General features: G+C 54.7%; 9 protein-coding genes across 9 annotated transcripts; 3 read left to right on the top strand and 6 right to left on the bottom strand.

Annotated features, from left to right (window-relative positions):
• Positions 1 to 134: 134 nt before the first annotated feature.
• Positions 135 to 1,070, top strand: J4E93_004908 (uncharacterized protein; the record flags this gene model as incomplete). Its single annotated transcript, XM_049342832.1, has 1 exon — positions 135 to 1,070. The coding sequence occupies one exon, from the start codon at positions 135 to 137 to the stop codon at positions 1,068 to 1,070; it is 936 nt and encodes a 311-aa protein (XP_049199832.1).
• Positions 1,071 to 1,463: 393 nt separating this feature from the next.
• Positions 1,464 to 3,967, bottom strand: J4E93_004907 (uncharacterized protein; the record flags this gene model as incomplete). Its single annotated transcript, XM_049342831.1, has 3 exons — positions 1,464 to 2,973; positions 3,034 to 3,796; positions 3,847 to 3,967. 3 exons carry the CDS (start codon positions 3,965 to 3,967, stop codon positions 1,464 to 1,466), a joined length of 2,394 nt encoding a protein of 797 aa, XP_049199831.1.
• A 557-nt stretch (positions 3,968 to 4,524) lies between these two features.
• On the bottom strand, positions 4,525 to 6,684 carry J4E93_004906 (uncharacterized protein; the record flags this gene model as incomplete). Its single annotated transcript, XM_049342830.1, has 3 exons — positions 4,525 to 5,098; positions 5,167 to 5,986; positions 6,045 to 6,684. The coding sequence occupies 3 exons, from the start codon at positions 6,682 to 6,684 to the stop codon at positions 4,525 to 4,527; spliced, it is 2,034 nt and encodes a 677-aa protein (XP_049199830.1).
• A 1,170-nt stretch (positions 6,685 to 7,854) lies between these two features.
• J4E93_004905 (uncharacterized protein) lies at positions 7,855 to 9,923 on the bottom strand (the record flags this gene model as incomplete). The annotated part of the gene is made up of 2 exons (XM_049342829.1): positions 7,855 to 9,012; positions 9,072 to 9,923. The coding sequence occupies 2 exons, from the start codon at positions 9,921 to 9,923 to the stop codon at positions 7,855 to 7,857; spliced, it is 2,010 nt and encodes a 669-aa protein (XP_049199829.1).
• Positions 9,924 to 12,778: 2,855 nt separating this feature from the next.
• On the top strand, positions 12,779 to 14,786 carry J4E93_004904 (uncharacterized protein; the record flags this gene model as incomplete). The annotated part of the gene is made up of 3 exons (XM_049342828.1): positions 12,779 to 12,790; positions 12,936 to 14,501; positions 14,550 to 14,786. The coding sequence occupies 3 exons, from the start codon at positions 12,779 to 12,781 to the stop codon at positions 14,784 to 14,786; spliced, it is 1,815 nt and encodes a 604-aa protein (XP_049199828.1).
• A 1,112-nt stretch (positions 14,787 to 15,898) lies between these two features.
• Positions 15,899 to 16,296, bottom strand: LSM3 (U4/U6-U5 snRNP complex subunit lsm3; the record flags this gene model as incomplete). Its single annotated transcript, XM_049342827.1, has 3 exons — positions 15,899 to 15,945; positions 15,995 to 16,127; positions 16,186 to 16,296. The coding sequence occupies 3 exons, from the start codon at positions 16,294 to 16,296 to the stop codon at positions 15,899 to 15,901; spliced, it is 291 nt and encodes a 96-aa protein (XP_049199827.1).
• A 299-nt stretch (positions 16,297 to 16,595) lies between these two features.
• On the top strand, positions 16,596 to 18,605 carry J4E93_004902 (uncharacterized protein; the record flags this gene model as incomplete). The annotated part of the gene is made up of 1 exon (XM_049342826.1): positions 16,596 to 18,605. One exon carries the CDS (start codon positions 16,596 to 16,598, stop codon positions 18,603 to 18,605), a length of 2,010 nt encoding a protein of 669 aa, XP_049199826.1.
• Positions 18,606 to 18,743: 138 nt separating this feature from the next.
• Positions 18,744 to 21,105, bottom strand: J4E93_004901 (uncharacterized protein; the record flags this gene model as incomplete). Its single annotated transcript, XM_049342825.1, has 2 exons — positions 18,744 to 19,651; positions 19,701 to 21,105. 2 exons carry the CDS (start codon positions 21,103 to 21,105, stop codon positions 18,744 to 18,746), a joined length of 2,313 nt encoding a protein of 770 aa, XP_049199825.1.
• Positions 21,106 to 22,178: 1,073 nt separating this feature from the next.
• On the bottom strand, positions 22,179 to 23,974 carry J4E93_004900 (uncharacterized protein; the record flags this gene model as incomplete). The annotated part of the gene is made up of 3 exons (XM_049342824.1): positions 22,179 to 23,014; positions 23,074 to 23,423; positions 23,472 to 23,974. 3 exons carry the CDS (start codon positions 23,972 to 23,974, stop codon positions 22,179 to 22,181), a joined length of 1,689 nt encoding a protein of 562 aa, XP_049199824.1.
• Between the last annotated feature and the right edge of the window lie 883 nt (positions 23,975 to 24,857).

Raw genomic sequence — 24,857 nt, 5'->3', positions numbered from 1 at the left:
GCGCCAGGCCATCGCGTCCTCACGCCAGTCATTCCATCTCCAAATTCCAACGTCGCGTCCGACAGCTTCGAAAATCTCACCTTGCGACTCAATTCGCCGCGTTCTATCTTCTGCAACAGGGACACATCGCGAAGATGGCGCACCCAGGCACCGCCCACAAATACACCAAAGGCCTCATCGCCTTCGAACACGCCTCTACACACACTTCGTCCTCCTACAACACCATCCTCTGGATAGGCGGTCTAACAGACGGCCTCCTCACCGTACCTTACCCTGCCTCTATCGCCGCCTCCCTCCCACCAACCTGGTCCCTCGCCGAAGTCCTCCTCACCTCCTCCTACAGCGGCTGGGGCACCGGTAGCCTCGCGCGCGACGCGACTGAACTCGGGGAATGCGTGGCATACTTCAAGAAATTGAGACCGGGGAAGAAGATTGTGCTCATGGGACATTCGACGGGGTGTCAAGATATCATGGAATATTTACTGGGGAAAGGAAATGAGGCGAAGGAGAAAGTAGATGGCATAATACTGCAGGGTGGTGTCAGTGATAGGGAAGCTTGGGAAGACTACTACAAAGAAGGGGAGAGGAGAAAACAGCTCGACAACGCGATTGCGACGGCGAAGGTCATGGTCCACACGGGGAAGGGGGAGGAAGTCCTGTCGCCAGAAAGCAATCCCGTCTTCAAAGACATGGGCGGTCCCCTAAACGCCTACCGCGCATACTCCCTCCTCGCCAAAGGCGGCGACGACGACTACTTCTCCAGCGACCTATCCGACGAACACTTCGCAACAACATTCGGCCGCATACCACCAACAACACCCGTCTGCTTCCTCCTCGGCTCCGACGACCCCTACGTCCCCGCCAGCATCGACCGAGCAGCTCTACTCCAGCGCTGGACGAGGATAATACGAGAAGGCGGCGGTGTTGTCGATGATGAAGATGGTGGTGTGATACCGGGTGCACATCATAATCTTGATGGGGATCCGGAGGAGGTAGTCCAGGATCTCGTGAGGAGGGTGCTTGGGTTTGTCACTGGGTTGGACGACAAAACTAGGTCGTGGCACGCGTAGTTTCTCACATAAATGACGGACACACAATTCTTCAAAGTAATGTATTACCGTGGCATGCTATCCACGCACACCACTGCCTCTCGAGAACACCCTACTCAACGATATCTAGCTTTTGGTATCCCCATTCCATCCCATCCCATAATCCGTTAATTCATCCTATCCCCAACCCAAAAGCAAAGGAATAGAGCATCCAAAGCCCCACCGATTCAAACGCCCACGCAATGCAAAAACAACCCGCTCCATCACGCGCCACACTCAGTCAAAACCACTCCTCCACTGTTTCCCCATAAGCTTTTTGGTTTGCGTCGCAAAGTAATGCTTCCGTCTTCGCTCTCGCTCTGCTGGGGATCGCTCGACTTCTTCTTTTTCTTCAGCTGGTAATACCTCGGTATCCTAAGCCCCCGGTATACCGCCGGGCTCCTCAAAAACAGCCTGCACAACCCATTGCTCGCCGAACTTGATGCCTTTACCGCCACTGATACCAGCGTTACGCCAGGGACGATTAACGCCAATATCCACGATCCAGATGAGCCACTGCGGATCGCGTCCGGAGCCGTTTTGAAGGGCTTTGACAAGACCAGTCCTTGGCGCACCGAGACAAACAATATACTTTGCGCGGACTTCGAGGGGCTCGCCTTCCAAGATGGAGACTTCGCCTGTTGAGCCACCGACGCCAGAGGGTGTTTCGACAGCGAGGCAGGCGGCGCGCGATTTGTTGGCCCAGCCTACAATGTTCAGAACTACGCGTTGGTCTTGGTCGCCAAGGGCTTCGAATTCTTTGTGGCGGCCGAGTAGAGCATCAATAATAAGTTCGGGTGGTGCTTGTAGACGCTTTAGGGCTTCTTCAGTCGCATTCCAGGAGCGGACAGTGCCGCCGAATTTGCGGAAGAGCTCGACTTGGCGGCGGATGTCCTTATCCCAGTCTGCGTTGCGTTCGAAGCCGAGAAGGGCGACCATGACTTTCGGCCCGCGTTGGGCGAGGTGTCGTGCTGCTGCTACGGCGCGTGCACCTCCGCGATGGTTGCCTGCGAGGACTACGATGACGGGGTTGGCGTTTGGATTGGCACGTGAGAGACGCATGCCGCCGGGATTTATAGCGGTCAGAGCAACTTCTGCGATACCTCGTCCTGAGTTCTCTGCCATGATGTCTTCGTTGAGGCCAAAGTCCACCTCGGCAGTTTCTTCAACTGCGAGCATAGCGCCGGGAGTAATAGCGAAACACTTGCGGTTGTTAGACACCAGTCGTAAGCAGCCCTTAGCGCTAGACTCCAGAGGTGATTCTGGTGGTGAAGCAACGCGCCCTGGCCTAGGGCTGCCAGTAGCATGTGAGGACGTGTAGGGTCGGTTGATGAACGAACGGTTAGTGCGCGGCAAGACGCCTGAGCCCATCATATCCATGTCAGCCTGTACGCTGCCTTGCCTTGTTGGCGCCATCTTGACTGAAGCCCTGGACATTGCCCGTCTAGAGTTACGTCCGCTGCCAAAGTCCTCCTCTTCCTCCTCTGAGCTTGTGTTGGTCGTGCTTTTCAGCTTCCGATCCAACACGTTTTCAGTAGGATGAAGGTTCTTTCCGCCGTGTGTACCAGGTCTTGCCAAGCGATTGAAGCTGACCAGACGGTCCTCGTCTGCAGTGGTGTCCTCATTCCTAATCTGATTGAACACTGTTCGCTTGTCAAACTTCGAGAGGTTACTCTGGAAGTCGAATTCAGGCATGTCCTGAATATCGGTCGCATCTTCTGTAGCCCAGCCGTTCGTAGCTTCGAGCGCCTGTTGCCGTTTCGTTTTGCGATTCGACGCGTTCGCCGCTGCGAGACCGACTCTGCCGCCAATGACGCCAGGAGTTCTCGTTTGGGACTGTTCGGCGGCTTGCAGCATGGGAGTGTTTCTCCAACCATTGCCTTTGCTAGTAGAGGTTAGCTCTTGGACATGCGACAGAAGACCTGATGTTCAAAATCCCACATACCCTTTCTTGACCGCCTCAACATCACCGTTCTTCCTCTCTTGAGCGGCAAGTTCCTTCTTACGAGACTTGCCCCCTCTTCGAGTCTTCTTGCCATTGTCGTCGTTCTTCTGCGGGCTGGGGTCATCCATAGGCTTGCCGGTCCTCGTCTTGGTGATGCTTGCCCTTCGCGCATTCACCTGTGCTGTCCGCGCCTCACTGTCCGCCTCCTCAGCATCTGCAATATCCAGGGACGAGAATGGACCTTCCAAAGTCGCAGCACTCGGCTTTCGGACGTTGTGTTGCTTCGCATGGCCTGCAAACGAGGACGTGTTCTTCGGTACAGCCGCCGCGCTCGCAGCAGCCACAGGTTTTATAGGCGTCGCAGGAGCTTCCTGAGGGGTTGCGGAAACGGGACCACCTAAGATAGGAGCGGTAGAGGTGCGCTTTCCCATACTGAGAATTGCAGGATCGACAAAAGGCGCGGCTTGAGCTGGCTGAGGAGCGGTCTGGCGAGGCGCTTGACGAGCATTCTGGTAGGCAGGTGCGCCTGCAGGCGGGATCCCGGACGGCTGGCTAACAAGATGCGGAACTTGTTGGCCCATATGCTGCGACTGGCGCTGGGCATGGCTCTGAGGATACTGCGAGTGTGAGTATGCCTGCGGGCCTGATCGCGTGGGCAGAGGTTGGGGAGGAGCGGGCGGCGACGGATTGACCTTGATGTCTGCAATCATTTGTCCCTCTACCGTGTAGGAAGCGACACGGTGACCGGAGTTGGGGAAGAAGACTGCAGACGTCAGCGTATGCCCATATTCGCGAATTCTGGCTGCGGTGTACCATCTTGGAGAACGAGTGTAGCTGTCTGCTGGTCCACAGCGCTGACCACACCCTCGACGACAGCACCTGGGGGAGCCCGCAGCGTCACCGCGACCGACAATCCGACGAAAGCGCTCGCCATGTTTGCGGTAGATCGGACGTGTTGGAGGTGGAGCGGTGATCCCGAGTCCGTTGTAACCCCAACCTAACTATTTCGCGGGTCGTGCTTTCGCGCTAACGCAGTGGTCAGCCACAGTCTAGCCTCAACGGCCGTCTTCACATGCTCAGCATAAAACCTGGGAAGGGACACCCGGTTACAAGTTGCGCCAAGGTACCCTGCACATGGAAGAAAACAAACAAAAGCGAATAGGGGGTATAGACTACAAGAGCTTGAGATGCTGGATCTTTTGGAATGTGTAAGAGCTACCTAGACTTCGGGTGTATCTTCTCTCTGTTAAAGTATCTAGATAGGCACGCGCTCCGCTTTCCCTTGAATGACGTTCACTTGGAAAGGAGACAGAAGGAAGAATAACTCATGTTCATTACGCGTATTCATCTAACTAAGCCCGCCTCATCACCTAAAAGCAAATCAAAAAGTCCAGGGTATCCATACAATCGTTCCATGTCATCGCGCTCCGTCAACCACGAGGCGCAAGTCGCGTGCGCCTCGACTGATAACGCGACATTCCCAGCTCCGCATCAAACAAGCTCCCACTGGGCCACACTGCCAAACATACACGAGTACGCCCTCTTGTTGTTCCAAGTAGCCAGGCTCAACCCACGTGCGTCCTTCTTATTAAATTCTGTCACGGCCACAATCGAAATCTTCTGGCCCGGCGCACCGAGGTCAATGCGCGGGAATTCGAGCCACCAAGTGCGCCCGTCGGTATTCAACGGCTTGTAGTCTGGCTTTCGGCCGTCCCTGCCGGCAACGCTTAGGAGCATAATGTAGGGCGGACCCTTTCCGTTGATCTGGGGATCCCAGTGCGGGCAGATGTATGACATTTGGAACCGGACTACTGCTGGTGCGTAGGGGTCGTTTACTTTGATCTTGGCTTGTGATGGTTCAAAGGTTTGCTCGCCGAAGCCGTGAAGCTTCATGCCATTTCCACAGAGGAAGAGGCGCCCGCCCTCGTCATGTCGCATGAACTCTTCGTATGACATGATGCGTCCATCGGTGCGGAATTGGTGGGAGGCTTCTCCGGGGTAGTGTTTCAACCCGAAGTCGTTGTTGTCCATGATGAAATGTTGCGGAGCGAAGGCTCGTACGTATCTAGTGGATGTCAGCCCTTGATTGACGGGTGGTGAACTGCAGAAGAAGTATCATCTCGAAAAGCTTACCCTTCGCCCTTATTACGACACCCTAGGTGTCCAGCTCCCCAACAGGGATCAATAAGCTTCCATTCTCCGTTATCGATCTTGACAGCGTTCCAGGCATGTGTTGATTCATAAGGTGGTATAGGCTGACCAGGCTCCAAAGGTGCATGACCGTAGCCCTTGCACGCACCGGAACATACCATAGCTTCCAACCCAGCTTTCAGAGCCAGAGCAGCGAATAGACCGGCATAACCTTCGCATACTGCCAGGCCTGATGCAATTGTCTTTTCGGGTGTAGTAGGCATGACCGTGTTATTGAAGAACGAGTGAGCATCGTAGTCGACGTTGTGATGAAGCCAGGTGAAGATCGCTCGAGCCTTGTCTGTAGGTGAAGGAAACTGTGAGCATAGTTGATGAGCAAGCCAGCCCACGTCTGAGTTGGGAAGTTGGGTACGAGGGAACTGCGCAGCGTGATTGTCTGGACCTGAGAAGTCCCGACACTTCAGGCAACTTGATGGAGCAGCACCTTGTTTCGGCTTGGAAGCCATGAGGGCGCTGAGGTTCGGTCTGGACGACATGGGAACAGGTGGTGGTGCACCAAGAGCCGGGGCTGAATCGGATGTAACTGCTGGTGGGCGAGTTGAAGGCACAGGTGGGGGTGTAGCGGCCTTATTGTTGAAGCCCATGTCCAACGCTGACCGTCGCGGTGGCGGTGGTGCGATCACTCTGTTTGTTCGAGAGGTGTCGTTTGAGGATTGCCTCTGTGGCAGCGCTGGCACAGGCTGAGGTGATCGCTCGCGAACGATGGACTGTCTAGGAGGTAAAGAGGGTCTTGCCGGTAGGTCTGCACGGCATCATGTTAGCAGTGCTCTTAATGCGTGCCACAACTGTAGTCTACTCACTGGGGGTCTTGAGCTGAGGGGGCAGTTCCCGAGAAGGCACATAATCTCTCTTGCTCTTCATAGCATTCAACGTCGCCTTGCTCTGTTTAGGGTCCTCGGGTGCTTTCTTGGCTGGCAGCGGTGGCAGCTTTGACGGATCATAGGCCGGAGCCCTGACCTGATATACTGTGCCCGTACTTCCATTGCTATATCCTGAGCCATTCGTCTTCACAGAACCCAATGACAGCGTTGATATACCTGACGCGATTGTGGAAATTGACTCGTTTGACTCGCGCCTGCGCACGCTTGATTCCGACGCCTTACGCGGAGGCAGTGTTGATGTTTGGCGAGGCGTGCTGGCATTGCGCGGAGGCGGACGAGGTGGCAGCGCGGGCGAGACTTTTGGTTTTTCGGATTCGTTCACTACAATGGGCTGATTGCCGAGTTGTCGCGCGGAGGTGGGCGCATTGCTCAGGACGGGCGGGTTGTTGACTGTCTGGCGCGAGTAGGCAGGTGGGCGCGCGCTGGGCGGCGGCGGTGGTGGCTTCTTCCTTGCAGTCGACGCATCGTAGGAGTAGGTCGGCTTGGCGCCCGGTGTAGGAGTGTGCACCTCCTCGAGGTTGAGCGCAGCAATCCTCGACTTGATTGACCCTTCAGCCATCACGGTCGCGTTCTGTGGGGCTGATCGACGGTCGAAGCGTCAAGTGTGGCTGGGGTGGAATCAACGAGAGTAGCAATTGGTGGTGTCCGTCGACGTGCAACCTCTCATTGCGTGGTGGGAGAGAGGCTACAGAGAGGGTGGGCAGAGTGAAGGAGCGTGTAAGCTGTAAGTATGACGAGACGAGGCTTGTCCGCCCAACAAGAGGCACGCCTGACCGCGAGGGATAATTGCAGGCAGAAACGATGCACAGCCTCTCGGGTCCGTCTCAGTTCGCGCTAGTCAGAAATGGGATGTAAGTGGGGTTGTGGCTCACACCTGCATCCCGTCCTGCCGACTTAAGCTTTCCCTCTCGTCTCAAAATAGCCCGGACCGATCCTCAGGGCTGACACTCTGGTGCTGGCTTAGTGGTAGATAGCTCATGGCCTTCCCAGACTATTGAATGACATCAACGTGCCTTGGTCGCCGCAACTGTCATCTGTCGTGGCACGAGGTTCGCATGACGTTTCGGAGCCTGCGCTTATGCTGTGTACCCCCGGGTGCCGTTACCAAATCCTCACCGGTGCATAGGGTCGTGCCGTACAGGTACATGCAGATGACATAAGTGGCCTTGACGACGATCCTCCTGAGTGCATGAATACCTCGACGTCTGTTGTTGGTATGGAGTTGTTAATTTTTGGGTATTTTACCTGATCGTATCAAATAGTCATTCATTTCATGTTTGTATCACCACATGCAGCGACCGTCTGATTTTGAAATTTCTTTGTTGACTATTGCACACAAAATCCCTATTGTATCAAACAAGTCGTAAGTAGAACATATGGAGTCGCCAAAGCAAGCACATAGACAACCCCTACACTCCGTTCCCAATCCGCCCAAAACCTCTACCCAGCCTGTGCCGCCCATATCGCTGACCAGTCCCACCCAACTCTAACCGGCAACACCATAGCAATTTCAACTTGTGCTCACGCATTGCTGCGCAACGATAAGAATAGCGTGCGAAAAGACACTTTTACTCTTGTTCAAAGGAGAGGACGGGCAGTCGCTCAAGATACCACCCAATAATGCAATGCGAGAGCTCGCTATTCAAAACGCCAGAGAAGAGTGTGAGTGAAGTGTGGTGAAGACTACCTTGTAGCGAGAAGCGTGATGCGAGTTGACAATGTCTGACCGCTACCTCTTGCGCTTCTTGCTCTTGTCCAGTGCCGTGCTCATGGAGTAAGCATCCTGCATCGGCATGTGGTAGTCGTGCATTGGGGGCGGCGCCATGGAGGTTGCCGACGAGACTGAGTTCTTCTTGACAGAGACCCCCATGTGGCGTCCGTAACGACCCTTTCTGCCGTTGCCCTCGTCTTCGCTGACACATCCGTCGGCACCGATTCCGGCGTCTTTGCAGCGCTGGCATGGTCGCTGGCGGTCACAGCCCTTCTTGCTCTTGCGGCAGCGCTGGCAGCGTGGCTTACTCGAGAGATCCTCCTCATCGACGCCGAGCTGATGCTGGAAGTTCAGAGATGCGTTGGAAGCCTTGCGCGACTGAGAGGGGAGGGAAGACGGTGACATTGGGGCCTTGGTGGTGCCGTTGACCTTGGACTTGCTCTTTGAGGTGGCACGAGGCTTGCCGGACTTGCCAGACTTGCTCGACACGGAGCGAGCCTTGATGATACCGGCGTGCACGCGGTGGTTGTGTTCATCGGCAATCATCTCATCACTGGCGCCCTTGAAGGAGCCATCTCGGTCGTCCTCATAGTCCTCACCACTGCTCTCGGCTTCGTCGTAGACACGTGTATGGTCGTTCATTGCACGAGCCATGTTGTACGGGAGAGGAGGGAGCTCACTCTCGTCATCGCTACCATCGGCGCTCTCGTCACTTGAGGATGCCGCAGCCTTTCCGCTAAAGGCATCATCGAGTGTAGAGGTTGACGTGCGACCGTGGCCGGAGAAGTTGGACGCATCACCCAAGCGCATGAGCTGACGAGCGACATCCTCATCAGAGATGACGCTGATACTCGCAAGGGTGGTGTCAGGGGTAGGAAGGACTCCACCGCTGCCAGAGTAGCGGTAGTGGGAGTGCTGAGCTGAGCCACGCGCGCGAGACTTGTATCCCTGAGCCTGACTACTAGCCGCAGAGTATGGTGTGACTAGTCCTTGCAGATATGAACTGTCGCCCTGACCGTAGCTCTGTGGGGAGGGCAGCGGATGCGAGTATGAGAATGTCTGCTGGTTGGCAGAGTATGGCGAGCCAGCAGTGTTTCCGCTGATGCGTCGCTGGGGAGATACGGACGACTGTGAAGCATTCATGGGAACTTGAGGCGGTACGAACAGAGGCAGCTCCTAATGAAAGGAACGAGTGTCAGACTAATGCACGATACATGCCCACTGTAGGTACTTACCGAGCTGTCGAATTTGGCACGCTTTCGGCGGCCTCCCTCGACAATGTTGTCAACGCTAATCTCAGCGCTCGCCAATGGCTCTTTCCTTGAGCGTCGCGAGCTGCTGACAGAGCCATGCTCGTCGTCGCTGTCGCTGTAGCCGTCGCCATTGGCGTCAGCGAAGCTTCCGTGCGAGCTGTTTCCGCGACTCTTTATAGACGGGCGCATGCGCTTGTTGATGGACGCGCTCCTCCGACCACGATGTGGGGAGTGGCTCTGGCGCGCATGGCGGGACCCCGCTCTCGAGCCTTGGTGATGCTGGATCGGCGGTAGCATCTGGAAGGCTTCGTCGAGGTGGGGTCGAGCGCGACGGGGCGAGATGGTCTGCTGGCGCGGATCAGGAGAGAAGTCGTCTGCATCAAGAGTCTCTGGGGAGACTCGGACGTAGACGGTCATGCCATGTTCAAAGTTCTCGAAGCGCGCAATCAGCGTGTTGCCGTGGCGGTCCTCGAAGATGACGCCTCGACGCTCATACAGACCGTAGAAGTTCTTGACTGTTGTGATGATGGAGTCTGTGGTGTCGTGAGGGTATATGTCGACCCGCATGGGTAGTCGGGCCTTGTGTGCTGGCGACTGAGGGAGCAGCAGTTCGAAGCTGACGTGCTTCTTGGGCGTCTGCTTGGAGGGCGACAGGGAGTCGTGCGCCGAGCCGGTTTCGGTACTCGGGTAGACATCCATGATGCCAGAGTCTTCTCTCTGGGGCAGCATGTCGTAGCCAGACTCCAGCTGCATGGCGTCGTGGTGTCGGCCCGCTAGGAGCTCTTCCACCTCAGGGCAGCGTTGTGCGCCCGCAGGCCGAGGTTCCGCAAGCATGTTGGAAACTTGCATGCCAATGTCTCTGGGGTTGAGAGTGTATTCCAAAGCCTCTAAACCGAGCTTGTGTATGTGTGTGTGGTTGGGCGGCGCACCGATCCTGCCGGTGTCGCAAGGGCTTGGGACGGATGGCGGTCGGGGAAGGATAAACGGGCGTCGGGTCTGGGAGGTAACATGTTAGCAGATGGTCGCTGATGAGGTTTGATGGCCTTCCGAGTGCTTCTCGCGTTGTTCTGCGCAGCCTGTGCCGGGCTGGAGGCGGTTGGGGGCTCGTCACCGCTGGCCAGTTGCGGACTACAGGGAGAAGGTGACGACAGCGCGGAACACCCAGGGGGCGGCGTCGCAGTCACCTGTCGAGCCCAAGCCGGTCGCAAAGGCCTATGGAGAGATGTACTTACCAACAGATATGTCTAGAGCGCTGGATGGGCTGTGGATGCGTCGATCCGATTGCGTGAGTGTACCGCCGCTGGCTGCGCACGTCAGGTTAGCGACCGGAATGCGCAGGGCAGGATTGACTCTATCTGAGCGCCAGAGAGCGATCTCAGACGGGTCACAGGCTTGATGGAAAGGGTTGAGGCTTACAGAGAAGAGGTGGTGTGGGACGGAGGAGAATGGTGTGGAGGGTGGGTTGCAGATGGGAGATGTTCGCAAGCGAACAATAGAGACACCGACTAATGACCACTCCAGGTCACGACGTACTTTCCGAATGCGCCTCAAACCAAATAGCGGTCGCCTTTACACACACTTCCGGATTCTGCCATGTAAATTTATATCATCAAAACGGTTTAAACAGTACAGCGCATCCTCCCCGCTGCATATATGCGATTGCGCCTCCATTGGTAACTAGTACATACACTACTACACGAAACAGCCCACCTCAGTCCCTCAGTCACGCAAAAGGACGGAGAGTGCATAGCAGCTGAGCAAGTCCCCAGCTTTCGTCCCATCTGGTGTGCCTGTCTTTGAGGTCGAAACATGGGACAACTCGGCGGCAGCTATGCGCCCAATGGTAGACGGGGACTAGAATGCATGCCACAGGACAACTCAATCGCTTGTTGACTATACCTGCGCAAGAGAGCCGATCTCAACAAGGTCAAACATGACCAATGGGCGGATACGCGGCGTGCTGGTCGAGATGCGTACGTTCCATGTGAATATGGACAGGACGAGCTTTAGCACCCTGATACCCCGATGCGCCATCTCGAGCACATGGAGTACTCGAATACTACATTCCGGGTCGCCTTCACACAGAATTCTAGTCAGAGTGCTAAGGAAGCTTCCGGTCCCGAAAGTGGGTGAAGCGCTGTGGATTCGTTGGCAACTGGTGCCGGGCGTCTATTGGAGAGATCTCCGTGTGACACTCAATGCCACACGCCTGCTTCCGTAGTTCCCCTTTGCAGACAACCGTCCCTGAATGAGTCGCCACAGGATTCCCTAGAGGCTCGTGCTACTTATGAATTACGCGACCAAGGAATTATGTCTACATGTGCTCCCGCAATCGTCTGATGATCTCGGACCCACACTTTCATGACGATGGTAGCGCAAGCGCAGGAATCAAGCCGCGGATAGTCTACACACCCGCTGTGGTGTGGAAGCCATGCTTTGACCGGATTATCGCCGTTTGTTATCTTGCTTCTCAGATTCCGACCCTGCATGTGCGCGAGCGGATCATGGCGAGGGTACATATGTAGCGCGGCATGCGACTTCGCAAATCCGTGGCGTGAAGCTCGGACAACCAGTCTAAGTGATGAGGGGTCGATCAAGAAGTCTGAACAGCATGTCTCCCGCACTTTGCGCAAACACGTTTCAGAAGGGACCCCGGTCGCGGACCATTTCGAAAGACGTTGTGCGCATTTTTGGCTCCATGCGATCTCGCTACGGATGGGATCGGTCCACACAGTTCAAAGTCGGTGAGCTTCTCGGCCTATACAGCCCGCGGGGACAAAGCAAAGGAAAGACGCGATAACGGCGCCGGTTTCAGGCCTTTCAACGTTCCCCAGACGCATTACCTTCCTCCACGCTGCCTGGGACAACGCCGGCGCAACAAAGGCAAGCGCAGGCTGCCGTTTGACATCTGGTGGCAGTGCGCTGATCGACTGGGTGTGGGCGCCCGACGGCGGGTCGTGTTTACGAGTTCCAGACCACCCTTCTGGTCGCGACCACAATTGAGGCCATCCAAAGCACCTGGAGTATGACGATATGTGTTGTTATGGCAATAGAGCGCATAAACAGGATGTTTACAACAGAGACGTAAGAGGGACCCTGTCACGTGATTCCGCGATTCAAGCTGACTTAATCCACTATCAGCGCGTCTTTTGGCGGGGTACGTGTAAATCTACAGGTGAGTGTCCGAAAACCCTGAAAAGTGTCAAAATATACTCTCGGTAGCACTCGGAGACTGTGCGAAAGTTTATAGAGCGGGAGATTCGCAATGTGCGGAAGCGCAATCTTAGGACGTCTTTTGTGATGATGTTGGAGTTCGCGTTTGCCTCGGCGAGATGACGTGCCTGTCAGCTCCGGAAGCATATCGGGAAGGTGCGGCCCGTGCATCATCACTAGGGCCGCTCGGGGATAGTGCCCAGTAAATAAACAACATTGCCCATCCAAACGCGCATAGCTCCAAGCTCCCATATAAGTTTACAAGCTCTTGTTGTCGTCAACACCACTCCTCGTGCCATTCGACAACGTCGACCCGTCTATCTCATCGTCGCCAACTTAGATGGAGAGTTTCTTTATATCGGCCACTGTTTTGTAGCGCTCCACCTCCGCTGCCCCTATCGTCCACTTCGCAACCGTCGCTGTCAACACAATATACATTCCAAGACTATCGTCTTTAATCGACAGACCAGAACATAATGGACGCAAAGGTAAGACTGCTCTCTCTTTGTTTACTCTCACTTTGGCGGCATGGCGGTGCGTGGACGCGTTCCGAGGCTGGCGACTTCATCTCCAGTCTTTTCATGGTCACCCAGACAACCTTCCTTTCACAGCCGCTGACAGACTTTTTCACAGCCTCAACGTCCTGCGCGGGCTCTCCGAGTACGCGACGAGAACGCGCCGCCCCAATTACCTGCCGGCAAGACTCTGCATTCGCGCAACAAGTCAACACCAGCGCTGTCCACACTGATGCAGGTCGGCGGCATCAAGGCGGCCGCAGCCAAGCGGACCGTGTTTGGAGACGTCAGCAACACGCGGCAACCCATAACAAAGGATGACATGCAGGTCAATGGGAAGAAGAAGGGTCTTGAGGTGCTCAAGGACAACTCTGCCGTCACAGTCAAGGAGATCACCACAAAGCCTGGCGCGTTAGCACGACCGGCGCAACGCCCTCTGGCAAACGTCACAGCCAAGGCGAACGCGTCAATAGAGGCAAGCGACGTCGCGTCTGCTGTTACCAAATCTACCACCGTCAACGCCAGCCAGCCGGCCGCCGAGGTCCGCAAGGTCATCACCAAGAAGTCCTCCACAGCCGTCTTCAAGGAGCCACAATCAGAACCCCTTAACGACACAACAACTCTCGTAGATGTACCTGCTCGCCAACCTCTCCCTACCCAGCCATCTTCATTTCCCAACGTGGACCGTGCCTCAGCACAGTCCCAGCAACCAACGACCATCCCTGAAGAGGAAGAGAAAGCCGAGTCAAAAAACGGGGCGGACGACAGGTACGAATACCTAGATGCTCTCGAGGAGCAGGCGCGCGTCCTAGAGCAGGAGCGCAATGAGGAACTCGCCAAGGTCAACGGCCTGAACGGTCTCGACCAAGAAGAGTACTGGGACGAGGAGGAAGACGAAGAGTACTACGATGCCGACGGCTACACTACTGCCCGGTCCCTGCGATCGCGCGGCGACAACACAACTGGCGGTGTCACCCTTGTCCTTGCGCCTAGGGTCACTGCAAAGACACAACGCGAACTTGAGGCTGCTCGGATCTTCGTCGAAGCGAATCGGAGTGCCGAAGACGTGGAGGATGAGCAGTGGGATACCTCCATGGTCGCTGAATACGGCGACGAGATTTTCGAGTACATGCACGCCCTTGAAGAGCGCATGAAGCCCAACGCTTCTTACATGGACCACCAGGCCGAGATCCAATGGTCGATGCGATCCGTCTTGATGGACTGGCTCGTTCAAGTTCACAACCGCTTTACCCTTCTGCCCGAGACTCTTTTCCTCGCCGTCAACTACGTCGACCGTTTCCTTTCTTGCAAGGTCGTTTCACTTGGCAAGCTTCAACTGGTCGGTGCCACCGCGCTGTTCGTCGCCGCAAAGTACGAGGAGATCAACTGCCCGTCAGTACAAGAGATCGTATACATGGTCGACGGTGCCTACACTGCCGATGAGGTCCTGAAGGCTGAGCGCTTCATGCTCAGCATGCTTCAGTTCGAGCTGGGTTGGCCTGGCCCAATGAGCTTCCTTCGCCGTATCAGCAAAGCAGATGACTACGACCTGGAGACTCGTACCCTATCCAAGTACTTCTTGGAGATCACCGTCATGGATGAGCGCTTCGTGGGTTGCGCTCCTAGCTTTCTGTCGGCCGGTGCTCACTGCCTTGCCCGCTTCATGCTGAAGAAGGGTGACTGGGTAAGCTTGTATCCATGCACTATATCAGACCATGCTAACATCCCCTAGTCGCAAGCACACGTACACTACTCCGGGTACACACTGACCCAACTGCGACACCTCATCTCCGTCATCCTTGAGTGCTGCGACAACCCACAAAAGCACCACGCGGCTGTGTACGAGAAGTACACCGACAAGCGCTATAAGCGTGCTTCCATATTCGTCGAGGCAGAGGTATCAAAGGGCTTCTCGCTGCCATTTGTGTCTAGGGACAGCCTTGCCAGCCAGACTTGGAGGCGAAAGTGAATACACTTGTCTCCACATGGCTCTGACTTGACTGTGTTCTAACGTGGCTCAGGGCTCGTGTGATCGCGCATCTCTCCGAGGGCATCCACCAGCACCTGCCCGTCAAGAGCCAGGCAGTACAAGTCAACCGGTCTGCTACAACTCAGCATCAGCACCAACATGGTCACCATCGAAATCTTCTCCATTCTTGCTTATTGTTCACGGATACCCGGCGCTTTGGCGGCTTCTTGGAACAGGGTCAACACCAGCAATCTTCCCAGTCTACATTAGTCCAACCCTCGTTCGGACACCCGGTGCATGGAGTTTATGGTTATCCGGCCTGAGTCTTTTCGTTCCCTCCGTCACTGGTTCTTACTCTCTCGTCACCGTCACCCATACCCTGGCAGCTGGCAAACTTCCCTTCGACTGTATGTACTTGCTTTGGAAAGCGCTTCCGGACCGTATCACGACGAAACGAGGTCATGAACACCCACTCCCATTAGTCTAATTCTCCAACTCACGCGGTATTCTCCTTCTGGTGGCCGTCTTTTTTCCCTTTTCTCCTTTTGTCACTCCTCTTGGGTCGGGTTTCAGCGATCGGCGATTCTTCGACGCACAGGAGTTACATGGACACCGCACTATGTGCGTATGGGGTTTCTCTATCTGCGTTACGCATGGCACAATGAAGCTCTTAGTTTGGGCTTTTCAGTAGAGTCAAGAAAAGCGCTTAATACTTGCATCTTCAACAACGTTTGACCTTGAGTGATGAGTGCGAACACCTTGTAGTGAACGAACTCGATTGTGGATGTGCGTGTACTTCTGGCCTAGGTTTGAGACTTCGTATGGGTTTCCATTGTACTTGATGATGTTTGTTTGGTGGGCATCATCTCATGGTCGTTGAGAGAGGTTCAGATGACACGTCCAAGCCTGTGCTGAACGCCGGAAACCTCCATATACACGTTTGCTATCCTCCACCCCAAGTCTGCCCCAGCGAATGCGCCCCACCATGCAAGCATTCGGGTATCTCAATCGTGACTGCTTTTCGCCCCGTCATTGCCCTTTTCACCTCGGCAAGCCAATTACGCCGTTGTTATGTCAAAATTCGATTCGTGCGAGAAACCGTGAAATGCTGATCATTGTGTTGCTTCCGCTGCCGGTGCAATCAGGACTACCGAGTCACCTGGCATACCGTCAGCTTCACGTCATCTCACGAACCCTGTACATCTCACCTCTGACGAACAGCATCTCGCTCTGCTTCTTGACTGTCCGCACGCGAGGCTCCTGGTCCTCGTCTTCCTCCTCCGCAATGTATATGGTTTCCTCGACGTCTCCGAGAACGAGGTTGCAATGCGAGTCGTATGCCTAGACATGCTGTTAGCTATGCACGTTCACATCTAGAAGCTACAGCTTCGCGACTCACGTGTAGTCTGCCCTTGAGTTCGCGGTCGCCGCGCAATTTGACAATGACGACTTCGTCAATGCAGAGACGCACAAGGTCGAGGGGCTCGTTGGTCTCTTCTTTCTCGTCCATGGCGGGCAATGTGTCTGTCGTGGATGCGATTCGTTGTGTGAGAGCTACAAGGCGCCTCCGCGGTGAACTTTGGCAAGAGCGATCGTCTTGGCGGAAGCGGGGACTAGCGTGCACGCGAATCTAGTGGTGGGCTGGTAGGCATTGCGTCAGGGCCCAGCCCCAATCCAACATTTCTAGGTACATTCACCCTCAACATCCCAGTTTCCACCGACGCCCTACTCTCGATCACTTTCTGCTCGATTCGACTTTACTTACCATCCAGTATACGCTGCCCGGACACACAAGCAAGAGCACGAGTCATGGCCGAGATCCAGGTTCCTGCCCAGAAGGACGAACATCCGCTTCTAGCCTCACGTCCGCCGGTTACCGATCCCATCACCTATCTTACTATTATTGAATACAACTTGTCCGAGGAGAATCTGCCGATCCTACACGAGGTTCTTCAAGATGCAGAGCTTACTGCGACTATCGGCTGGGATTTGATACATCTGCTCCTTCCGCTGCTCCCACTGTCGGAAGATTGTTTGCAAGACATTGCCGCAAAGGGCAACCCCAGGGAGTGTGTTTTGAAAGTGACAGAGGCACTGCGACTACTGGAATTTGAAGACCCACACGATCACACCGACGAAGAAGATGATGATGCAGACACCAGCGGGAGCAAGAAAGCGGCAGAAGTCGGAATGGGCGAATCGAGCACAAGTCCTGCCTTCCAACCAGCCGTAGTCCCGCCACTTACGGTACTAAAGTTTGAGGTCCTCTTGACTATACTTGCAACGCTACATCGACGGGTCAAGACGAAATATCCGAGCCGGTTCCTGTCTACCAGTCTGCAGGCTGCACTGCTCGCATACAACAGGGCCAACACGCACATTGAAGACCTCACCCTATCCGCTGTCAAGTTCGTCAAGACGCTTTCCGGTACTAAGAGGCCGCATTTGCCTTCAAGACGAAGCAGTGGAAACCTGCTACGTGTAAACACTAACCAATCGGAGCCAGATCCGGAGGCACAGAGCGACGCGCCGAGCAGTGAGGAAAATGATCTTGTCAATCGCCTACTCCAGTCATTCCTCACGCATATCCTCGAGGATTACGTCTTGTCACTGACATCAGACGATGACGTTCCAGGTCTCGCGTGGGCCAGCAGACTGATGGAGCGGTACGAGCCCCAGCGGATACCGAACAAGCCCAACTACAAGAAATACGCGGATAGGTTCGCGGAAGAGGAAGACCTTACTTCCAGAGTTGCGATCCTTGGACAAATTGTAGCCTTGACTCAGGACCTTGGGTTGAAGTACAACGAGCTGCTGCGGACTGTGATGGACACGGAAGATGAGAAGCGAGGTATCCCAGGGACTGAGGACGAGCCACCAGCCAAGGCTGCCGATATACCGCTGTCACGAACTGGCGCTCTTCTGCTTATCGCCGCGCAAAATGTCAAACAAGAACTGTACGCTTCAGCCAAGCAAGATGAGTCGTCTTCAATTGCGATCTTCCCCGGACACGCCACAATACTCAGCAACTTCATCGGAACTCTCGGGCAACAGACCGTCGGCATGGAGCCCGAAGCATTGCTCGACACGGTTCTTACATTCGGTCTCATTGCACTCGAAAAGAACAACATCGGCGAGCCCAAAGACGATGAGTCATTTGCCCAATATCTCCAAACAATCTCGCTCATCTCCGCAAACTCGCCGTCTCCAAGCTTACGCGGGCATGCGCATTACCTCACCACAACAGTTCTGCGCTCACATCCCCACGATCTTGTCCGCCTAACCTTCATCCGCGACACGCTAGAACACTGCCCGTACGAGAACCTCAAAGCGAGCGCGGTATCGTGGCTCAAAGGCGAGACCCTCGAGGCCAACGCCCCGCGTCCCCAATCAGCAGACGACGAACACGAAGAAACCAACATCTTCGCCACACCAGTCGCGCTGTCTACCGTTGCGCCCTTCCTATGGCCTGATCTCACCAAGCAATACGCCGCCGATGCAGTCCTAGAAGAGTCATGGATGCAATTCCGCCAAGAACTTGGTTTCTACGTTGCAGCTCTCAATTTCTACTATCTGCTACTCCAGGCGAAACATCTACATGAGACACTTGGTATCAAGGAGTTGAACAGCAATCATAGCATCCAGTCGCAATATCTCGACGTGCTGAAGCAGACTGCTGCGCGGTTCCAGAAGGAGCTGTCATCGGGTGGCGGTGCGCTTGTTGTTCAGGGTGAAGAGGCGCTGGAGCAGGCCAAGGCTGATGTCGGGTTATTGGAGAAAGTCATCGAGTGGGTTGAGGGCGGGTTGAAGAAATTGTAGATAGCGTTATTATGTGTGTCATGGACAATGGATGTTCTTTAGACATGTACTCACGTTCAATACAGTCACATTTGCAGCAAGGAACTCAGTCTTCACATCAACGTCCAAGACAAAAGGTCATATATACTTTGAACGATCTCAGAACATACCACCATTCATCCCCCCAAACCCTGCACCACCACCATAAGATCCCCCCTGCGGAACCCAGCCCCCAAAGTTATCCGCTGTCATATCGTTCCACAGATATAGATCTCCGTTTTGGAAGGCTGCTGAGAAGTCGCCCATATCCGTCGTGAAAGCCGTTTGGTCGCTAATAGGCTGCGGGTCAATGGCCATGTCATTCGCGTTCCATGGAGTGGGCGTGGGATACGCGTTACCCAGCGCGAATGATGATGTCGGGAGAGAAGGAGGAGCGGGTTGATGTTGCTGCTGCTGCTGCTGCTGAGCCGCAACCTGACTTGGATCGATCGTAGACGCAGACGCAGATGCAGACGTATTCGCAACCTGCACATTCTGATCCGCAAAAGCAGGTGTCTGACTCCCACTCGCTGTCTTCATCTCATCCCCACCCCCCATCTTCTTCCTCCTCTTAAGATGCCTCCCCTCCTTCCTCCAAACCTGATATTCATCCCACCAACTCTTCAACTTCTCGTGCAGCAAAAAGTTCCAATGGCTCGGCACCCTGACTCTACACTCTTGGGGCCCACCCGCCTCATTCGTCTTATCGAGCACAGTGTCAAGATAATAACTCACTTTGAGGCTCTGGCTCTCGAGCAGCTCGCCCATTTCCGCGTCGGTGCCTACCGCGTACTCGGCTTTCATGAGGGTGACTAGGGAGTAGACGGCGCGGACGTAGAGGGCGTTTGGCGATTTGCGCAATTTGTCGACGGGAACAGCGATGAAGAAATCAAGGATTGTGTGGGCGGCCGAGATGCATTTTGTGGTTGCGTTGATTTGGAGGGCGGAGCGCGAGAGAAGGGATTCGGGTTGCACGCAGTCGTCGTCGAGGGCGGGGAGGGTGATGTGGCGGTTGCGGAATTCGATGACTGGGAGCGTGTTAGATGGGGTAGATGTGATGTGCGTGGTTTGACTTACCGTCGTAGCGACCCCCATCCATTCCGAATTCCCACATGGATAGCATGTCGGAGTAGTATTCTATCTGTAAGTTCAGCGTCATGACGTCGTCTGGAATACCTTTTCTCCAGTCTTGCATCCGCCGATCGAAGATTCGCAGTATGATCTGCATACGCAGCTCCGAGAGACTGAAGCTCGTACTTGCGTCATCAAAACCAAAGGCTGTATTTGCCTCGTCGGCTATCCTCTGAAGCTTCAACCACGCCACTATCCTCTTGTCGTCCAACAGTTTCGACTTTTCCAGTATGTTGAAGCACTCCTCCATCCAGCTGTTGAACAGCAGTATGTTGGGTCGTTTGAGTCGCATCGAGAAGCCTGCGCTGATGATGTAGAGTAAGAGGATAGTACGGCAGTGCTCGAGCAACTCCTCGGGCGAAGAAATCTTTTGGAGCGATCGAATCGCACGTTTGGGGAGTTGCTCGTGCGTTCTGGGTTTGGATGTCAAGCCCAACTCCAGTGCCATCGACGCGGCCATGTTGACCCACTGATAGATCTGCAGTTGGCCTGGTGTTTTCGATGGTGAGTAGTATGTGACTGTGACGATGAGCGCTTGGATAGCTTGAACCGACTTCTCGCCCTTGATGAAGGCTGAACGTGCGTAGAGAAGGACGGTTTCTTCATGTAACCTGTCCGACAGGGCAGAACCTTTCGAGTGCGCAGCCGCGGCCATAATTGCATGGAAGAGCGCAGGCTTGTTTGCGCGGAGCTCGAACACGTCCCATTGTTTGGGAATCGTGATGCCTGGACATGCAGCGACGAGCTCGGTGCGCCATATGCTCAGGAGCTCGACTGCTAGATCTTCCGAGATGACACCACGATCTATGATGTCGTTGTCAGAAGACCCCAGAAAGTCTGTAGGTGCGCCAGTGGTGGTAGAATCGACTGTGGGTACTTTGTTGACTGGTGCTGTGACCATTGACGCTGCTGTTGTGACACTCGGGCGACTTGATACGCTAGGAGGCGTCTCCTTCTTTCTCACATGGCCTTGATCGTCCGAGTCCTCATCGCCGGATTCCTGTTCGCTAACATCGTTCGATGATTTGGCGTTGGTCTTCAGAAGACTTCGCATCTGCTGTATCTCTTTCTCCAACTCCGTGACCCGCACGTCTGTTCTCTTTCTCTGTCTTCTCTTGGCTGGTGGCGCGAAAACACATGTTCTGTTCGCCTTGGCGCATCGCTGGCACTGCGTCGAGCTTGTGTCCGGGTTCATAAGACATCGGACTTTGGAGATGCGGCATGCTTCACAAGCGCGGTTTAATGGCTGGTCTTGAGACCTCCGGGGCTGTTCCGCTTCTGGGCTATTGACGAGTTGGTTGTTCATGGTCCAGAGCGTCTGCGACTTGGTGTCATCTCCAAGGCCCGACATTCTGGTTGACGTTGGCAAAGTTGCCACTTGTAGTAGGGTAGTATATTCGAATGACTGTCGTCTTGAGATGCGCACGCATAACGTCTTTGGTCCAAATTCGAAGTTGCTAACTGCGCAATTCCATGTTTGTAATCAGTGGAAGATCGACTAGCGCATGCAATAGCCGGTAGATCTTGTGAGGGTCTGTCGGACACACGCGCTGGAGTGGAGAATGACGGTCGCTGATTGTGTGCGACAACTTTGGATACTCGATGTGCCGGAGTTGGTAAGGTGTTTGATGTATGACGAACGTGGATGCCTGGGAAGCCGTTGATCAAAGGTCGCGCGACAGGGTCTGACACGCGAAGCACCAATTAGGCAAACCTGTGGGTCTAGTGGATGACTTGTGGCTAAATATTGAGCCCGCAATGCGCGACACACGATCTCCGCTTTAGCGTCTCGAAGCAATCCTGGAAACCAATTTGCTGTTCACATCCATTTGATTGTATGAGAATACACATCTCAGGCTTACGACTGTCGCACGAGAGTCTGCAAGCGCCCAAGGCATCTACGACACTGCGACATGAGCTGCAAGTACCTATGACAACACTGCATACGCGTTCAGGCACCCCAATACTTGTCGTCGCATGGATCGGAATATTGGTCAATTAAACGGTGCCTCGTGACGGCATCGCATGCGATTGGCAGCAAAGCAATACAACGGAGATATGCCGGGCGACCATCAAATCCGTCAACACATCCGCAGAGCGTTGTCACCAGGAGATGAATATTAATAACCCGGATTGAGCTGATATGTGCTGTGGAGAGACTCGCGCCCCGCGTATTTGGTTAAGGCGCCCCATCCCATGCCTTACCCGACGGCAAACCTTCGTCAGCGTAGGGCGCGACTAGCGCCTTGGATGTAGAGGAATTCAGATCACTAAATCTACTGCCGAGCTCTGATTGCTTCTTAAAGACACATATAGTTATTCATGTAATTCATTCAACATACTAGTCGCTACAAACACGTCCTTTCTATACACCGAGTTCGACAAGGCAAAGACACCACCCAAGCGAATACCACCGCCACCCATCTAGCAAAGCCAGAACCAAAACTTCTCAAGAGCATTACGCGGGATCTGCTCAGGCCAAACCTCTGCATCAAGCGCCGCCTTACCGCTCCAGATATCCGCCTCGGCCGGGTTAACCATCTTGGTTCGCCTGAAGAGCTTCCAGAAGCCAAAGAGGAGACCGAAGATCGCAACACCTATGTAGGCAGTGAAGAAGCTGGTCAGCTCATCGGGTCCCCAAGGAGTGGTGGTGAAGACCTTGAAGCCGTTAAAGAGGATGATGAGGGCGAAGTAAGCGAATGCAGTCCAAGCAACGTATGGCTGCCACTTGCTAGCGAAGACCATGGTGCTGCGGTCGACGTTCTGGGCGATGCATGCCGCACGGAACCGGGTGTATGTGTAGGTGATGGTGCACCAAGTAAAGAGCGACGCGATGGTGGTCAAGTTCTGGAACCATCCGAATACCTTGTTCGCACCAGCGCTGACACTCATGTATGTGAGTAGCGAGATTGAGGCTGTGACTGCAACAGCGTAGACAGGGACACCCTTCTTGTTGCACTTGAGGAGGAACTGTGGGGCTTGACCATTCTGTGCGATACTGAAGAGATAGCGCGATCCGGTGTATAGGAAAGCGTTGCCAGATGAGGTTGCGGATGTCAAGATGACAGCGTTGACGATGTGGGGGAGGACGGGAATGCCTGCGTTCTTCATGGCGATGACCCAGGGGGATGACTGAGCACCCTTGGCGTTCTCGTCGGTGAGCTGAGGGTCGTTTGAGCTGATACAGGTACCGATGATGAACGATCCCAGGACGTAGAAGAACAGGATACGCCAGAAGACACGGCGAACGGCTTTGGGAACTAAAGACGTACAAGGTCAGTGATCGTTATATCAAGAGTTGCGACAAGACGTTGCTTACTGTTCCTGCGGGGGTCGGCGGCTTCACCGGCAGCGACTGCAACCATCTCAACACCACCGTACGAGAACGCTGCGTTGACAAGTGTAGACCAGAGACCCGTGAAGCGACCCGTATTCCCAGTGCCGACGTACTCCTTCATCGCACCTTCCTTCCAATAGCGGAATCCTCGTCTGTCATGGTCTGGACCTCCACCGAGCATAATGACCAGACCAGCAAGGAGCAGTCCGATGATTGTTATGATCTTTATAGATGCGAAGATGAACTCAGCTTCTCCGTAAATCGAGACGGCGAAGATGTTCAGAAACACGATGATGACGATGATGATGGAGATCCATATCGCGGGATTATACCTAATTGGAGTCAGGACTTGTCGAACTCGATCGGTCCGTTATACTTACTTCTCTTCCTGGTCCCAGAAGTTGATCAAGAGAGCGGCAGCAGAGATCTCGGCGCAGAGTGTAATAGAGCTGTTGTACCAGTTGTTCCAACCGACGGCAAAACCAAGAGCGGGGTCCGCATAGCGAGCAGCGTACTGCGGGATGGCACCGGGAAGCGGGAGCCATGTGGCCATTTCTCCAAGACACTGCATCATGCCGAAGACGGCGACACCCGTGATGGTATAACCAAGGAGGACAGAGACGGGACCGGCATTGGCGAAAGCACTGGCAATACCGAGGAACAGACCAGTACCGATGGTACCTCCGAGCGCGATGAACTGGATGTGGCGCGACTTAAGACCTCTCTGGACGTAGCCGTAGTCCTCGGCTTTCTGAGCGGAACCGTAGACACCAGCAGCCTCATTGAGGGCGTGGTCCTTGATGTCGTGGACATCGCCCACAGCATGGTCAGACGGACTCTCGCCAGCGACATACTGCTGCTTTTCGTAGTCGTTGACCGACATGTCGGGCGACAGGGAGATAAGAACACCAAGAGATATACTCAGCGAAGTGGAAGACTGAGCCTGAGTCTACCAGGGATAAAGAACCCAGGAGAGCACAAGAAGGGTAGAGGCGCGAGAGAAGATAGCCTTGCAAGCCGGATGAATGGGGGTACGAGAACGGGTTTTATACCCACGCGCCTGCGAGGGTTCCCTTCTCAACTTCGCAGCACCCTCGTCCCAGCGTCCGGGAACCGCACACAAGCAGAGCATGGGCTGGACCCCCAGCGGCGACTGCCATGCTGTAGACTAGTCGCGGCGCAGCTCCGGTGTGGTCTGGGAATCCTACTGGTCAATGGTGTGATTGGGAGCGAATGATACGATCAAGATGCAGACGGTGTCGCCGTTCGATATGGGCTATGCCGCCTTGAATCGCCTTAACCTCGCCCGGGGGCTGATAAGGATGGGATCGCTGTACCGGGGTAGACGTTGGGGTGACAAGCTTCGATACAAGCCTTGTCTACTCAAAGAGGGGTACAGCTTATGCACGGCATGCCTGCTTTCGAAATGCCGTACAACAACCAGCCTTTTCTCGTCGCCGTTCACATGTCGCAGATACTGTTCGTACAGAGTATTGTCAAGCAAACCTCTCGATACACCGAGGCGCCTTCGACCAGCACGCGACCGCAGGATGGGGCGCCGGGCGTTCCAACTCGCTTAAGGTGCGATTTGGCATTGAGACAAGCCTCAATGGCGCTGAAGCAAGCAGCTATCGGGCGCCCTAGCACGCGCTAAGCATTCTCGGCAGGTGGATCCATGCTACAACCCATCAGAACAGTTTCCACTATCGTGGGCTTACTAGGGGTGATGCATCGAGAGTCGTACGAATTAGACGCCTTTCTAGAAC

This window comes from Alternaria ventricosa, assembly GCF_023758065.1.
Source record: "Alternaria ventricosa strain BMP 2768 chromosome Unknown scaffold_7, whole genome shotgun sequence".
NCBI lineage: Eukaryota > Fungi > Ascomycota > Dothideomycetes > Pleosporales > Pleosporaceae > Alternaria > Alternaria ventricosa.
The sequence above is the reverse complement of the archived record's forward strand: the minus strand, read 5'-3'. Positions and strand labels throughout refer to the sequence as shown.